General features: G+C 36.8%; 2 protein-coding genes across 5 annotated transcripts; both read left to right on the top strand.

The window, feature by feature from the left end:
* Positions 1-4,854: 4,854 nt before the first annotated feature.
* On the top strand, positions 4,855-7,415 carry LOC109157833 (proteasome subunit alpha type-4-like). 3 transcript variants are annotated; one of them, XM_019305669.1, is made up of 3 exons: positions 4,855-4,871; positions 5,393-5,466; positions 6,474-7,415. In XM_019305669.1, the coding sequence occupies exon 3, from the start codon at positions 6,484-6,486 to the stop codon at positions 7,228-7,230; it is 747 nt and encodes a 248-aa protein (XP_019161214.1). In that variant the 5' UTR covers positions 4,855-4,871; positions 5,393-5,466; positions 6,474-6,483; the 3' UTR covers positions 7,231-7,415. The 3 variants fall into 3 exon arrangements, with proteins under 3 accessions (XP_019161214.1, XP_019161212.1, XP_019161213.1); XM_019305667.1 differs by lacking the exon at positions 4,855-4,871 and having other exon boundaries at positions 5,392-5,466; positions 6,466-7,415; XM_019305668.1 differs by lacking the exon at positions 4,855-4,871 and having other exon boundaries at positions 6,480-7,415.
* Positions 7,416-10,848: 3,433 nt separating this feature from the next.
* Positions 10,849-13,962, top strand: LOC109157830 (laccase-4-like). Of its 2 annotated transcripts, XR_002050292.1 has the most exons (7): positions 10,849-11,015; positions 11,260-11,411; positions 11,497-11,741; positions 11,848-11,976; positions 12,227-13,156; positions 13,428-13,611; positions 13,644-13,962. XR_002050292.1 is itself a non-coding variant. In XM_019305664.1 (6 exons), exons 1-6 carry the CDS (start codon positions 10,920-10,922, stop codon positions 13,556-13,558), a joined length of 1,683 nt encoding a protein of 560 aa, XP_019161209.1. In that variant the 5' UTR covers positions 10,849-10,919; the 3' UTR covers positions 13,559-13,962. The 2 variants fall into 2 exon arrangements, 1 of the variants encoding a protein (XP_019161209.1); XM_019305664.1 differs by having other exon boundaries at positions 13,428-13,962.
* The last annotated feature ends 2,484 nt before the right edge of the window (positions 13,963-16,446 follow it).

Genomic DNA, 16,446 nt, shown 5'->3' with positions numbered 1-16,446 from the left:
TTAGTGATCAAGGAAGCAATCTTGGCGAGATAGTTTGTACTAAGGAGTGATTAGTGCAAACCCTTTCATAGTTGTGAAGGAAGAGTGGAGTAGGCTTCGTTAATAGCCGAACCACTATAAAAATCTCTCTCTCTTTACTTACTGCCTTTTACTTTTACGTGCATTGCATCCTCATCAAACCTAAGTCACAATCTTTAAACTTACAAGTGTGCAAAGAGAACTAAAAGATATTAACATTTCCGTTGTGCATATCTCTCGTGTAACCTTTCGCTAAAGTTTTCAAAAATCGCTTGTGAGTCTATTCACCCCCCCCTCCCCCCTCCCCCCTTCTCTAGACTCACACCTCTTGGTATCAAGACCAACATGTACCGGCTTGGCGATCGAGCTTACTACCAACCGATGACAAATAACTAAGCGATCAATCTCAGGCATATCCCCGGGCCCCACGCAAAGATGTTCAAATACTCCTTCAGCACAACTAACATAGTAACAATGCGTCCCGCAAGTCGCTGCTCAATGTTCTTCCAATTTAATTACCCAGTTGGGTCGGCTCTCATCTAGAAGAACTTCCTCCACTTCTTCTAAAGTCTTGGGTTGCTCTTTCTTCTAGTCGTCTTTCCTCTTACTTATTGTACTCATCCGAGAGGTTCCTGCCTTGCTTCTGTACTGCTCGGTCATAACATTTCAGAGCAGATCGGATATCACTCCTTAAGACTCCAACACCTTCCGGAGTCTGAAATTTCATGCACAGATGGGGCATGGAAATCATGACTCCAATTTGCATAATGCTGGTTCAGTTGAGTATTATGTTGTGCACGCAATCCAACTTAACCATGATGAATTACATCTCAATTTTCAAAACCCAAGGGTAAGTTCTGACTTCAATTGGTAACCAAACCATTGCCTCCGGTTGAATCATGTTGCCCGTGAAACCAGGCAAGGGAGTTCTGGTCGAGGTCGGCATTGCCTATTCTAGCTTGAGCTTTTTGAAAACGTCCAAGTAGAACACGTTCACGCTACTGCCCGTGTCTACTAAGACCCTCTCGACATTGAACCCCATGATATCTATTGTGACGACCAAAGCCTCTGAACTATGCTCAGATTTCATCGGGAGGTCGTTGTTGGTGGACACGATTGGTTCAACTCTTCTTCTTTTCTCTTTTAGCTCGGACTTAATCAATCCGACCCGTAGTTCTCGGGACCATCGCCGTCGCTCTTTCATACTGCTTCCACCTTCCAATCGTCCAAATATGACATGAATGACTGGTTGGAAGTTGGCGGCGGAGGCGGCTCATTATCTGGCTCGAGTTCTTTCTGTTTCTCACTTTCTTGTCCTTATCGGGCCTCTTGAAAATTTTTCTTCCAAGACTTCTTCTCCGTTTCCTTCTTCACGAACTGGGTTAACTCATCCGAGCGCATCAATTCTTTCATGACTTTTCTCAAAGTATGGCACTCCTCAGTGTCGTGTCCCCTGTTTAGATGATATTTACAAAATTTGGACTTATCCTCCCATCTCAGGCAGGGTCCGGAATTTGGACCAGGTTGCAAGATTGGGTGTAATTAAAGACCTCCATTGCTAGTCAGTTCAGTGGAGTATACGCGGCGGCCTTGTCTCGTCCCTTTACCGATTGGTCACCCTGTTTCTAATCGGGACGTCGTTCTCTCCGGCTTGATCCCGTCTCTTCTCTTTGCTTGGTCATATTGGCCTCTATTGCATTTGCACAATCGGTAACCTAGTGGAGGGCTTCCTCATATGTCTAGGGCAGACGCAAAATAAAGTCTTCATACAAGCTCCCTTATTGGAGTGAGGAGTGGAGAATGTTGATAATCGTTCGATCATCCATTGGCTTGACCTCTCCAATTTCGTTCTTCCACTAGGTTAGTCAGCGGTTCACCCTCTCCTTGGCGAATACCATTTAGATGAGTGAAGTGTCGTCTCACTGTCTTGGAAGTAGCGAATTTCTGGATAAACAATATCTCCAGCTCGGGAAAACTCCCGACAGATCCAGGCTCAAGTGATTTGAACCACTCAGTTGCCCTCCCGAACAGAGCGTAAAAGAAGGCTCGGGAAATAACCGCATCAAACACCTCCATCCTCAACATGTTGCTGTAATAAGAGTTAACATTTTCCTTGAGGTCAGTCTTGCCATTGTAATTCTTGTTCCCGAGTACCCATAAGTTAATCAGGTATGGCTGGTGCATGATCTCCGCTGTGACTGGTGTCGTTAACAACGAAGTTCTTGCTTCGGATGGTCAGGACATCTGTTCCCGTTTCCATAGGTTGAACTCAAGTCCGACTTGATCCAAGATTCCCTTGGGAAGCTCAGCTTGCCCTTCCCTCCGAGAATTTCTATGTCGATGAGGATTGGATGCACTGATTTCTTCATAATTTCCTCGCCAACCAACAAACAGGTGATTGATTGACATTCGCCTCTCTGTTCGTACCCAAACGATCCCGCATAGGCGGCTAAACCCAATCGAAGGAACTCTGAATTGAGCTGGAATTCGTCTGAGACTCCTCTCCTGAACCCAATTGGGTCTGAACAGGGCGACGAAGTTGGGGAAAATGCTCGTGATGGCTTGTAGGCTCTCTGCACTGTGAGTGTGCTCGGCGAAGCTCGGGTTTCCTTCCCCTGCTTGCGGGCACCGCTTCTGGTGCAGTTGGGGCCGGCATATACATCCGTTGCGTATACATGGCCAACATAGGCTGATATGGATAAGTTGAAGTATAGAATCGTGGTGAATTCTGCCACCATTGGAAGGTCGAGTCTGGTACCCTAGCAAGATTCATTGGAAATTGGTAAGGAATTTGGCCGGGAGTAGCTGGAAATGTCGGCTTGTGATTGATCACGTTCAAAGCCGGAGGTACCCCCCCCCCCCCCCCCCCCCGCGGAGAAGTCTTATTAAGGTCCATCTAAGAACTTAGACATGATCGTAGATCCGAACTACTCTCCTCAGCTTCATGTTCATTGAAGAAATCCAAGTAATACATGATGAATATCGATATGAGCGCAACAATCGGCTTTTATGGCAAGTGTATTTGTCTTGTATCTTGTGTTATGAAATTTTTTACCTTACAAGTATGAATTATGTACCTCATCGTTTCGATCCAGGGTCCATAGTGCTATGTGGACCCTGCTCCGTGATATTAATTGCCCAAAAATTCCAATTCTTATACCATGGAACATGGTTCACACTGCAATATGAATCCTAGTTTATGTATTTTTGTGTTTTGTGTTTTGTGTTATGACTTTTATGTTTTGCGTTATGAAATTCTGTACATTATGAGTATGAATTTTGTACCTGGAACAAATTAGTAATTGTGTCTTAAGTTACGAATTTCTGCGTCTTTGTGTTGTAACATTTTGTGCCTATGAACACAAATTGTGTACTTAAATCATATTTGAAAAATAACTAAATATATAACATGTGTATGCGTATTGTGTCGTGATTTTTTGTGTCTTGTATTATGAAATTATGTACCTTACAAGTATGAATTCTATACCTCGTCTTTTCAATTCAGCTAAGTCCAAAATGCTATGTTATGCATCTTATGTTGTAATTTTTTGTGTGTTCGTTATAAAATTCTGTACCTTACGAGTATCAATTCTGTACCATATTATTTCAATTCATGTCCCATAATACTATTGTTTCAATCCATGATCCATAGTACTATGTTGACCCTGGTCCATGAAGTAAATTGCCTAGAAATGCCAATCGTTATGCTATGGACCCGTGCCGTTATCTCATTTTTTTTTTTTTTAAATTTCAGACCGCTTCGTTATAGGAGTATATGTTCATAATTTTATTACTATATGTTAATAACTGTACATTCATAACTCCATAACTGTACATTCATAACTCCATAACTGTACATTCATAACTCCATAATTGTACATTCATAATTTTCGAAGCTCTATGTTCACAATTTTAGAGCTCTATGTTCATAATTTTATCACTATATGTTCATAATTGTAAGTTCATAATGTCAGAGCTCTTTGTTCATAATTCGATCAATAATTGTACATTCATAATTCCATAACTGTAGATTCATAATCTCATAATTGTAGATTCATAACTGTAAATTCATAACTCCATTACTGTACATTCATAATCTTCGAAGCTCTATATTCACAATTTTAGAGCTCTATGATCATAATTTTATCACTATATGTTCATAATTGTAAGTTCATAATGTTAGAGTTCTGTGTTCATAATTGCATAACTGTACATTCATAACGGTATAACTGTACATTCATAATCCAAAAAAATAACGCCGTTAACGCCATTAACGGCAAAACACGTGCGAATTTTTTTTTTAACTAAATGACGCGTTTTTTTTGAAAAACGACATCGTTTTGTGCCCGTGTCCACAATTACACAATTCATTGTAATTGTGGACACAGGTCCAGGACATAATTTGCCTAGAAATGCTGTTTGGGCCTCATTTTGTGGGCATTACATATGATTCTTGTTTTTTATCCAGCAAATTATATTGTGCACCAGGACGTATAATGCATTGTGCGTCCTGAATAATTTTTCCGTTTCTATCGTTAACTTCTAAGAGAAAATTTCATGTTTCGTATATATAGGAGAATACACATAAACTTCGCATAATCTAACATAATATATAATACATATAAACTCTTAACATAATACACATAAACACAAATGTTATATATATATATATATATATATATATATATATATATATATATATATATATATATATAACTGTAACAGGATTAGACGGACGGAACATTGTCCGTCATTTTGGGCCAGGCTCACAATGCATTGTGCCCTGGTGCCCGATATAACGATTCTTTTTATCCGGCTCAAAACTTAAAACTATATTCAGTTTCGGTTACCTGGTCGACACGGCAATTTATATCCTACACCACGGCGCGCGTTGCACTGTGCGTTCAGATGCAAAACGACGTCGTTTTAATTTTTTATTTTTATTTTTTGAAATTTCCCGCCCCAGTGTATGGCAGTTAATTTTTCTTTAAAAAAAAGACCCATGTTCAAAGATGTACATTATGTTATACTAGAATACACATAATTGTATACATGAATGTACATAATTATATAACAAAATATACATACTCTTTTTAAAAGATAATACACATAATCTAACATAATACATAATAAACATAAACTTTTAACATAATACATATCAACTCTTAACATAATACACACAAATTTTCTGATTCGGATGTACATAATTGTATAAAAAGAATGTACATAATTGTATAAAAAATGTACATAACTGTATGAACAAATATACATAATTGTGTGAACAAATATACATAATCACAGCAAAACGACGTCGTTTTAGGAGGCACGCGGCGCACAATGCTACGCGCGCCGTAGTGTAGGGTATAACGATTGGGTCGACACACTACTAATCCTTCTCCATAGTTACATTGCGTCTCTTGGCTTCTCCCTCGTTCATCCCTTTTCCAGGTTCCGCTCTGTCACTGAAACGTATACACGTATATATGTACACACAAACACACACACGCTATTTTGTGCTTTCAATTTTGAACATTTTAGGGTTCAATTTTAACTTCAAGTTTGGTTTCGTGATTTCTGAAGATTTTACAATTTCTTTATAAAATTTAACGTTTAAGAAATCCTACGAGTGGTGAGCGGAAAAGTGAAATAAAACTGTAATAAAATCACATGTCTTCCTGTTTTGTACTAAAATCACAGGATTCGAATGTATAAATGGTGCGAAGTAAAATTGGAGAGTGCTCAGGAAAATGAAATATAGATCGGTAATATGTTAGAAATATGATATTCCCATTAATGGCAGAGGGAGTACTTGTTTTGTCATACAATTGGCAATTCAGATACTTATGTATAGAATATAGATGGGTAAATCCCTGTTGCTTAGCAGCCATGCAGAAAAGCTTTTTGGGCAAAATTAACATCAAATTAAAGCAGGGAATACTTATTATCAGCTTTCTGTAACTCATGATGCCTGTCTAAACGCATTTTAGATGTGTGCAAATGGGACCATTCTTTTCATCATACAAAATTCCTGGTCTCCAATGGAAGAAGAATTTCTTATGCATTCTGAATTGTCTGAAATTCCCAGTTTTTTTTTTTTTTTTTTTAATAAATAAGTTCTGACAACCACACTCAAAGTAGACCTCTGGATGTGTTTGTTGGCCTAGTTGCTCTGAGCAATTTGAGTGATTGTGCTCCTTGATTCATATGGCATGTGTCTTTTTGGATACTTTAATAGTGTACATATGCATAATTTTTATAGATGCAGTGAATATTGGGAATTCTGACAATCATGCTCAGAGTAGATATCTGATTTTCTGAATGTGTTTGTCAGACTAGTTGCTCTTAGTAATCGTGCTTTTTAGATCTAAGTAACTGTGTAGTATGTTGGCATAATTTTCATTGATGCGATATACATTGGGAAATAGTGCTTATAATGAACTTGTTTAGTTCACTAGCTGCAGAACAATGTCACGAAGATATGATAGCCGCACTACTATCTTCTCTCCAGAAGGTCGTTTATACCAGGTTGAATATGCGATGGAGGCAATTGGAAATGCTGGCAGTGCCATAGGAGTATTATCAAAAGACGGTGTTGTTTTAGTCGGTGAAAAGAAGGTGACTTCCAAGCTTCTCCAGACATCAACTTCCACTGAAAAGATGTACAAGATCGATGACCACGTGGCATGTGCTGTGGCGGGAATAATGTCTGATGCCAATATTCTTATTAACACGGCCCGGGTTCAGGCTCAACGATATACGTATGCTTATCAGGAACCAATGCCCGTGGAACAGCTAGTTCAATCTCTTTGCGACACCAAGCAAGGTTACACGCAGTTTGGTGGTCTGCGCCCATTCGGGGTGTCTTTTCTGTTTGCCGGGTGGGATAAGAACTATGGGTTCCAGCTTTACATGAGTGACCCCAGCGGGAATTATGGCGGGTGGAAGGCTGCTGCTATTGGAGCCAACAATCAAGCCGCGCAATCAATGCTAAAACAGGAGTACAAGGATGAGCTTACGAGGGAGGAGGCCGTTCAGCTCGTTCTCAAGGTGCTTAGCAAGACGATGGATAGCACAAGTCTTACGTCCGAGAAGGTTGAACTGGCCGAGGTATTCCTGTCGAATGGTAAAGTCGAGTATCGGGTGCATTCGCCCGAGTCCCTGAATAAATTGCTGGTGGGGCTTGGAATGACACAACTTACGGTCGAGAGTTAAGGTGATTTGGCTGGCTCTGTTTTGTTGAGTTTGGGAATTATTTTTGTAAGGATCAGGTTATAGATAAAACTCTTGCATTTCTGCATTAGTTGGGTGTACACATTTATTGTGAATTGTTACATTCCTCAGAACTGTTGCATAAGTTAAATATGGTGAAAGTGGAATTTCCTGCCGACTTGAGAAAAGATATGCTACTATATGTAATCCAGAAGAAAATGAAAGATAAGCTAGCAACACCCAACCTATTGAGTGTTGAGCATATAGTGTATATATAATGGGGTGTTGGTAGGATCGAATTGTAATTCTGTTCTCACCAAATTCAATGGAATTTATAATTTCAGTATTTGGTAGGAAGGAATTACAATCCTCGTCAATCATGGAATTGCAATTCTTAAGGTTCCTCAAAATTAGAATTTTACCGTAAATGACAACTTTACTTTCATTATTACGTAGTATTATTTTTTGAAAGATTCATGATTTTATACAAAATAGTATAACAGAAGTGTTATCACACTATATAGTTGTTGGTACAAGATCATTTTCATCCCAAAGACTCAATGTCCCCACAACTGGGGTTCGATCATGTGACGAACTATTTGGAATGGTAACCGTTGGGGTTCGATCTTGTGATGAGTGATGACTCATTCAGAATGGAAACAGATGTGCCATCACATTACATAGTAGTTGACAAAAGGATATTTTCGTCTTTATTCACTTCTTCCCTTTCACTTTGCAATTTTATTCCTGTCTACCGAACAATGGAATATGAATTTTCACCTTATTCTTTTCTAACGAAATTACAATTCTTTTTTCCCTAATTTACTCCTTCCAACTAGATGCCCCATAAACATAAATGTATAATCCAACTATCAGCTTAACCTTTTAATTGAGATGGAACACCTGCTTCAATTTGGTATTAGAGCCAATTAACATCATGCCAAAAGTCAAGAGACTATGGTCTACGTGTTGCTTGGAGCCCGTCAAAAATAATTGCCTCACACAATCTTATTATCAGCTTAGGTTTTTATTTGAGATGGAATACATGTTTCAATTCAACCTAATTAAGCTCAACATCTCGTCAATTATAAGAGCATTCTGTTGGCTAATCAAGTTTCAACAAATTAAACCTATAATATATTCATCAACATTGATGAATTAATTAATTTTTTTATTCATATTTGTTACATGGAGAATTCAAATGTGAATATATACAAACATAATGAAGAAAATAGTGGTTAGTAACCCACGGTTGGCTTAATTAATATAAACATATCTTAGCTTTGAAACAATATAAATCTATCTCTTGTTAACATGTGGATCAGAGTAGTAAGTAGTAACCAATACATACCTTGAAAACCAGTCCAACTTGGTTGGATTTGGTACATCTTATCCCCTCATTTCTATGATTCATTATTAGTTTAATTTACAACCCATTTTTATAAAGTTTTAAGAAATACTAAAATCCCCTTTCTCGGCATGCTAAATGCAAATAAATAGTCGAATTATATGATAAATGATGATTATGATTTATTATACCAATTTATAATATCACACGTGAATTAAATAAAATAAATTTAAATACCTTAATAGTACGGAGTATTATTTTAATGAAATTTGAACTATATATATATATATATATATATATATATATATATATATATATATATAAACCTCATTTTGTCGAGGGTAGTGATTCCTAGCTTTTCCATGCATATATGCAATGTTAAAGTTGGTTCTATAAATGAATCAAATAATAAAATATGATTTATATTTTATTTCTAGATTATTTTTATTCTTAAACTAAACATGCTAGAGCAAGCAATAATATCAAGGAAATGAGTACTTTCCTTGAACCTCGGCGACAGCAATGTGATGATTATATTTAAAGTGTGTAGATTTTTTGTGCACACTGACATTTGACCCTGTTTGCTAAGAAATTGAGTCACCATGATTTAAATCCCAATCGTTATATTGCGCACCAGGGCGCACATAGCAATGTGCGCCCTGCGCCTCCCAAAACAACGTCGTTTTGGTAAGTTATGTATTTTCAGGTATAAAATTCTGTGCATTCTATTATATAATTTTGTACATTCGAAACATGGGAATTTTCAGTTATAAAATTTTATGTTTTCAGGTATAAAATTCTGTGCATTCTATTATATAATTCTGTACATTCTAAACATGAGAATTTTCAGTTATAAAATTCTGTGTATTCTATTATACAATTCTGTACACTCGAACATAAATTTTTTTTTAAAAAGAGTTAACAGCAGACACGCGAAAATGTCCAAAACGACGTCGTTTTGGGCCAAGGCGCACAATGCATTGTGCACTCCGGGCACGGTATAATTTACTTTTAAATCCTTACAAATATTTTGTCGGGCCGGAGTGAGTATGACCCTTGGGGCTGGGGATTCGACATTTTGGGTGAAGGAAATGAGTACTTTCCTGGAACTCATGACTAAAAATATAGAGGTAAATAGGTAATTATGTGCAAAATTCATATTTCATCTAAGCTAAGGTATATTTGATTCGAATTTATTGCTTCTCCAATTTATTTATGCATAATATTTCTTTTTGAAAATCTAGCTGTCATGCACATTGCATGTATATTCAAATTAAACTTGACTAATATATACTCCGTATATCTTTAATCTTTATGAGTGTTTGCCGAGGAAGTCTTAGCTAGCTTCTTAGCAACACAAGATCATTTAATTTGCTATTATTATTTAATTTGTTCTTGTTTTTGGTAGGACTCATCAAGTTTAATTCTTGTAACCAACGATGAATGATTTGGTGAATTATATCATACACCGGAGTTTACCTTGCATTGGTGACCCTCATTTAAAAATAACATTCAGATTGTAACAATTAACTATTTTTGTACTTGTAAACAAATTGAAAGCACATCATATGGTAATTACAAACGCATAACATGATAATTACAATACATAAATTGTTAACTCCAAGTAGAAGAGACACATAGCATGTTAAGCAACATTATCTTATGTGTCTGCAATTATCATATTATGTACCTGCACTTAACAATTTATGTGTCTGTAATTATCATGTTATGTGTATGTAATTATCATGTTAAGTGCATTCAATTTGTTTATAGGTACATAAATTATATTGATAATTAAGTGCAAGTATAGAATATATTAACTGCAGACACATCATTTTTGAACCAAAATTTTTACAATGCAATATATGAACCCTGGTCCATGGCTAGCATGGTATAACAATTGGAATGATTTGCGGGAGGTATTATAAAATAATTAGATGGATTTACTAGTTGGCAGGCCAATGAATATAGCTTAAGTCACAAAATAAATGTGGTCCACGGATATATTAGAAAAGAACAAAAATATTAATTGGAGAACATATATAACAACCCCTATATAACGTAACATGCAAAAATGATAATATTGGAGCTGCGAGAATGACCAAATATGAAGTATTGCAGTTGTTGTTGTTCAAAGCTAAGGATGGGAAAGGAGTAGAAGAACCAATCCATTTCACCTAACGTACAAAAACGACATCGCAGCAGAGAACTCTCGTCTTGGCTCCCACTCTCACCTCTCATCTCCTCTATATATCATTCGCTCATAATCACTCACATCAAACAAAACCATTACTGAAAAACAGTACAAGAAGATAGATAGATAGAGAAATCGTTTGTATATGCAATGGAGTCTTCTTGGTTTCGGATCTTCATCCTCGTGGGCGTGGCTCTTCTGTTTCCGGCAATAGTAGAATGTCGGGTGCGACATTACAAGTTCAATGTAAGTGCCACCCTGCCTAACCAGCTCTTCGACTTCTTCCCGTGTGATCATGTGACTTTGCACCACTATGTATGCACGAATGCACCACTACGGTGTTCAAAGCTGTGTGATACAGTTTGCAAACCGGGTGGTGCTAAGTGGTGATGCATTTGTACTTACATAGTGCACGACGGCATGGGAAGCAGTAAACGTACCCGATCTTGTCCCTATATATAAATGACTCTTATAGAAGCTTTGTCTGTAGGTGGTGATGAAGAACATGACCCGATTGTGTTCAACTAAGCCTACCGTCACCGTCAATGGCAAGTTTCCGGGGCCGACCATTTACGCCAGGGAAGAAGATACCGTGCTCATAAAAGTCGTCAACCATGTCAAATATAACGTCTCCATTCATTGGTAACTATATATTAACTCAACGAAATTTAGTACCTATATATATTCAATTCCTCCCTCTTATATTTATATTATTTTATGTTTATAGGCATGGCATTAGACAACTTCGAACTGGCTGGGCAGACGGACCAGCTTATATTACTCAGTGTCCAATTCAGCCCGAACAAAGCTATGTATATAACTTCACCATAACTGGTCAAAGGGGCACTCTTTTTTGGCATGCACATGTTCTTTGGCTAAGGTCCACTGTCCATGGTGCTTTGGTCATTTTGCCTAAGCTTGGTGTTCCTTATCCCTTCCCAAAACCCGACCACGAAGCTGTTGTCCTATTAGGTAACTAATTAATATAATAAAACATATATATGCATAATATTTTATTTGTGTAAGTATTATTGATAAAGTAAAAATAATAATAATGAGTTATGTGAAATGGGCGCAGCTGAATGGTGGAAATCTGATACTGAAGCTGTGATCAATGAAGCACTAAAATCAGGTTTGGCACCAAATGTCTCTGATGCTCATACTATCAATGGTCATCCTGGACCGGTCACCAATTGTCCCCAACAAGGTACATTACTCACTACACTGCTGAAAATTATGAAATTTCCGACCACCTTAAATCAATTCAAAAGTCTTGTTCCGATCATTCGAAAAAATCTTTGTTGCTATTTCCGACCACTTTTTGCTTTCGACTTGATGATCACTTTCAGGTGGTCGAAAATTGCATAATTTTCAGTAGTGCTATGGGCTATATTATATATATAGACCAAAATTTGTAATCTTTTGGAATCATCTCAAGTGGGATTATATTGTGATAGGTGGATATAGATTGGGTGTTGCTCCGGGAAAAACCTACATGTTAAGGCTGATCAACGCTGCACTCAATGAAGAACTGTTTTTCAAGATCGCCGGCCACAAGATGACCGTCGTGGAAGTGGACGCCACGTACGTGAAGCCATTCAAAACTGACACAATTGTCATCGCCCCCGGCCAGACCACAAACGTAATCATCACCGCAGATCAAGCCGCCGGACAGTACATGGTGGCTGCCTCCCCCTTCATGGATGCTCCCATTGCCGTCGACAACCAAACCGGCACCGCCACGCTCCACTACACCGGCGTACAAACCACTCTCGCCACCACCCTCACTCGCATCCCATCCCAGAACGCCACCCCTGTGGCTAACAATTTTGTTGATTCTCTTAGAAGCCTAAATTCCAAAACATTTCCCGCTAAGGTCCCACAAACGGTTGATCATTCGCTGTTATTCACGGTGGGGCTTGGAATTAACCCCTGCCCCTCTTGCAAACCGGCTAACGGCAGCCGGGTGGTGGCAAGTGTGAATAATGTCACGTTTGTTATGCCCACCACTGCCCTTTTGCAGGCTCATTTCTTTGGTATAAAAGGAGTTTTCACCACAGATTTTCCGGGGAACCCGCCGTTTGCTTTCAACTACACCGGCAGTACTCCTCCGGCCAACCTGCAGACCAGTACGGGGACAAAGCTTTACCGGTTGCCATACAATGCGACGGTCCAGTTAGTTTTACAGGATACTGGAATTGTTGCCCCAGAGAACCATCCTATACACTTGCACGGGTTCAATTTCTTCGCGGTTGGACGAGGAATTGGGAACTTTAATCCTAAGACGGATCCTAAGAAGTTCAATCTTGTGGATCCTGTGGAGAGGAACACCATCGGAGTGCCGGCGGGTGGATGGGTCGCTATCCGATTCCGTGCAGACAATCCTGGTATGTTGATTGATAATTGTTTTTTCATCTGATTGATCATTGTTGGACGGAGGCCGGTAAGGACCAAGTCAAGCACTCTATAGTTGAGAGGTTGTTGAGCAAAGACCAATTAAGGGTTTAAAGGGTCAAGTTCAGCACCCAGCGTCGCCCTCTATTAAGAAATAAAATAGAAACAGAATTGCGTCTTTGCTACTAGCTATAGCTTTTGGCCTTAGTGGTAAGTGTTTGATCCTAACAATAATTTTCTCTGATCTCTTGCATGGAATTGCAGGAGTTTGGTTTATGCATTGCCATCTAGAGATACACACAACATGGGGACTAAAAATGGCATTCCTTGTGGACAATGGAAAAGGTCCAAATGAATCTCTTCTGCCACCTCCCAAGGATCTTCCAAAGTGCTAAGATCTATCACAACAACATTCTGAATTGAAGAAAACCTCTTCATTAGACAACCTTGATACTCGATCAATCACCTTACATTCGAAGCTGATGTCTATAGGAACTGAGAAGTGAGAACCTTTAATTTGTGTTGTGCAAGAAAACGAAGGGAGAAAGCAATCAATAAAGAGTGTATGTAATACAGTATAGAGCACAGCAACTTATTTTATTTGTTTGTTGAGTGAAAGAATAAAACTAAATTTTTTTCTCCAGGAAAAAAAAAAAAAAAAAAACGAACTGTTCATGCGTTTGTATTTAATGTAATTCTTTAACAATTCATTTTCACTAAGTTTCAAGTTATGTATCAAAAGAAGAAACAAAGTTTCATGGTTGAAGAGATCGATTGTATGTATTTTTTTAGTTATTTTTATGAGAAATCTTTACGGTTATTTTATACAATCTGTTGCAAATGAAATAATTAGTATCAAATTACTGTGATCAATACAATTTTATTCCTACTCATCACTACTAAAATTAAATTGCTTTGCAACGAAATACATTGCCACGGCACAAATTTTTCTTGCAATTTTATTAAATTAATTGTTTTGCAACAAAACAAAAATTCAGTGCAAGGGAAAACTATAAGTCTTTGTTAGTACATAATTAATATGAAAATATTAATTTTGTTTTTATGGACATGTTACAAGGCGTTTGGTTGGAAGGAATGAATTAAGATGGAAAGGAATTGTAATTCGGTGGGAATAAAGTAAGAATTGGAATTACATTGTTCGGTAGAGAGGAATAATGAAAATGGGAGAAGTGATATAAATACTAAAATACCCTTTGTGTAATAATATTAATAATAACATTAAAAGACAAATATATTTTTTCCTTCCCTTTCCCTTTGGATGAATTCATTGAATTGCAATTCATAGGGGGACCTATGAATTGCAATCAATGAATTGAGAGAATTGCAATTCCAATGAATTGAGAGAATTGCAATTCCCTCCAACCAAACAACGTAGTTTATCATTTCATGCAATTCAATTTCAATGCAATTCATGTCAACCAAACACCCCCTGAGTGTTTTTGTTGGCATATTGTGTTGGTCCATTTGTCTGCAGTATGTAATATTGAAGCAGCCTAATTATATATATGGGATGAAGAAAGTGGTGGTTGTAAATCATGGAGACCAATTTTTGAGCATGTAACAAATTTCTTAATTATCTCATCAAATAAGCAAGTGTGTCCCATAATTTGTACTTTTATGCTTGTAGTGCTGTTACGGTATTGTGTTTGTATATTTTTTGATGGATTTATTATTATAGATTATTTTAATTGAATTTATTATTATAGGTATTATTTTAAAAATTTAAAACTTTAGCTTAAACAACTTCACTTAATCGACCGATTAATCGAAAAAAAAAAAAACTTCAATTTAGTTAATTCGATAATACAAAGTTCACTTCGATTAACGGTTAACCAATTACACATTCCTACTTTTCTTTTATTTGTTTTCTTTTTTTAATTCATCTTTTTTCTACTCATGAATTGAATTGGAGGAGCATGTTGGGATGTTTTCTTGTCTTTGTTCACTTTTTGACTTTAATGCGTGCCTCCTTTTTCTTTGTTTTCTCGTTTAGTTTAGTTTTATACGTACACACTGTAAACTTTAAATAAAGTGAATATAAAATTGTCAATAATTTTAGACTTAAGTGATTTAATTAGATGTTTACTTTCAAGGATAAAAGCTGTAAGTATATATAATCAAGGAAAATGCATGGCCTTCAAGATTAAGTTTACTTCAATACTTTAAGATTATATTAAGCTAAACGTTTACTTCAATACTTAAGTTTTCATTTTTATCCTTTATTTATAAAATTTTTTTAAAAAAAAACACTTATAAGTAAATATATTCTCTATTTTTTCTTTTTTAAAATTTTTAATTTATCTAAAAAAAAAATAGAAAATTTTCCTGATTAATTAACACACTAGTGACTTAACTATGAAATTCAATGAACTCATCAGTGTTATCATGTTCAGTTGAGTCACCATGATTTACATCCTCCCAAATGCTCTGTCGGGCCGGGGTGTGGGGGTCCTTAGGGTTGGGGTTCAGCCTTTTGAAGAATATATTCTTATTAATGCTTTCATTCTTAGTGTTTTTAGTTACCCCAAGTAAGATTGCATGAAAATGGAAAACCAGAAAATTGAAAAATGAAAAATACAGGACATAAAATGTATGAAAAAAATATTAATATAATTATATAAAAATATAAATGTATCTTTACAAATATTTTTTTCAAATATGCATAAATAGTAATTATTTACTACATTTATTTTTAAAAAAAAATATTTTTAATTTATTTAAAGTTGTGAAATATTTTATGCCGTTTTCACATGCATATTTGTAGAAAGAAACACTTATATATCCCAAAGACGTAGCTCAAGCCTTAAGTGACAAAGGAGCTTTTTTGTGGGACAATCTTAAATTCCTAGAGATATAATTCGGGTTCAGTTCTTACAAGTGATAATTACCTTTAGGTCAGGCGGTCAGCTCCCATGCCTCCCGAAGGGTTCGATTCTCACAAGTGACAATTTTCTTTGGGTCAGGTGGTCAGTTCTCATACCTTCCGGAGTGAACGAGGATTAATATTTAATTGTTTGTTAAGGTCTCTTCTTACTTCCCGACATATATGATAAGAAATTTTGCATATATTGTTGCAAGGTTGGGAAAAAGAGAAACAGATTATCAACAATCCAAACTCGAAGAAAGAAATTAGTCTGTTTGGTAGCTACGCTTTGATTCCTTCAACTTCACATTCACAACAAAAACTCACCTCTCACACTTGACAGATAACCTTTGGGAGTAGAAGATAGATAACAATCATTACCTTTCTTTTCCACATACC

The sequence above is a fragment of the Ipomoea nil genome, unplaced genomic scaffold (genome assembly GCF_001879475.1).
Source record: "Ipomoea nil cultivar Tokyo-kokei standard unplaced genomic scaffold, Asagao_1.1 scaffold2792, whole genome shotgun sequence".
In the NCBI taxonomy this organism is placed as follows: Eukaryota; Viridiplantae; Streptophyta; class Magnoliopsida; order Solanales; family Convolvulaceae; genus Ipomoea; species Ipomoea nil.
Note: the sequence above shows the minus strand (reverse complement) of the source record. Positions and strands in the feature narration are given on the sequence as shown.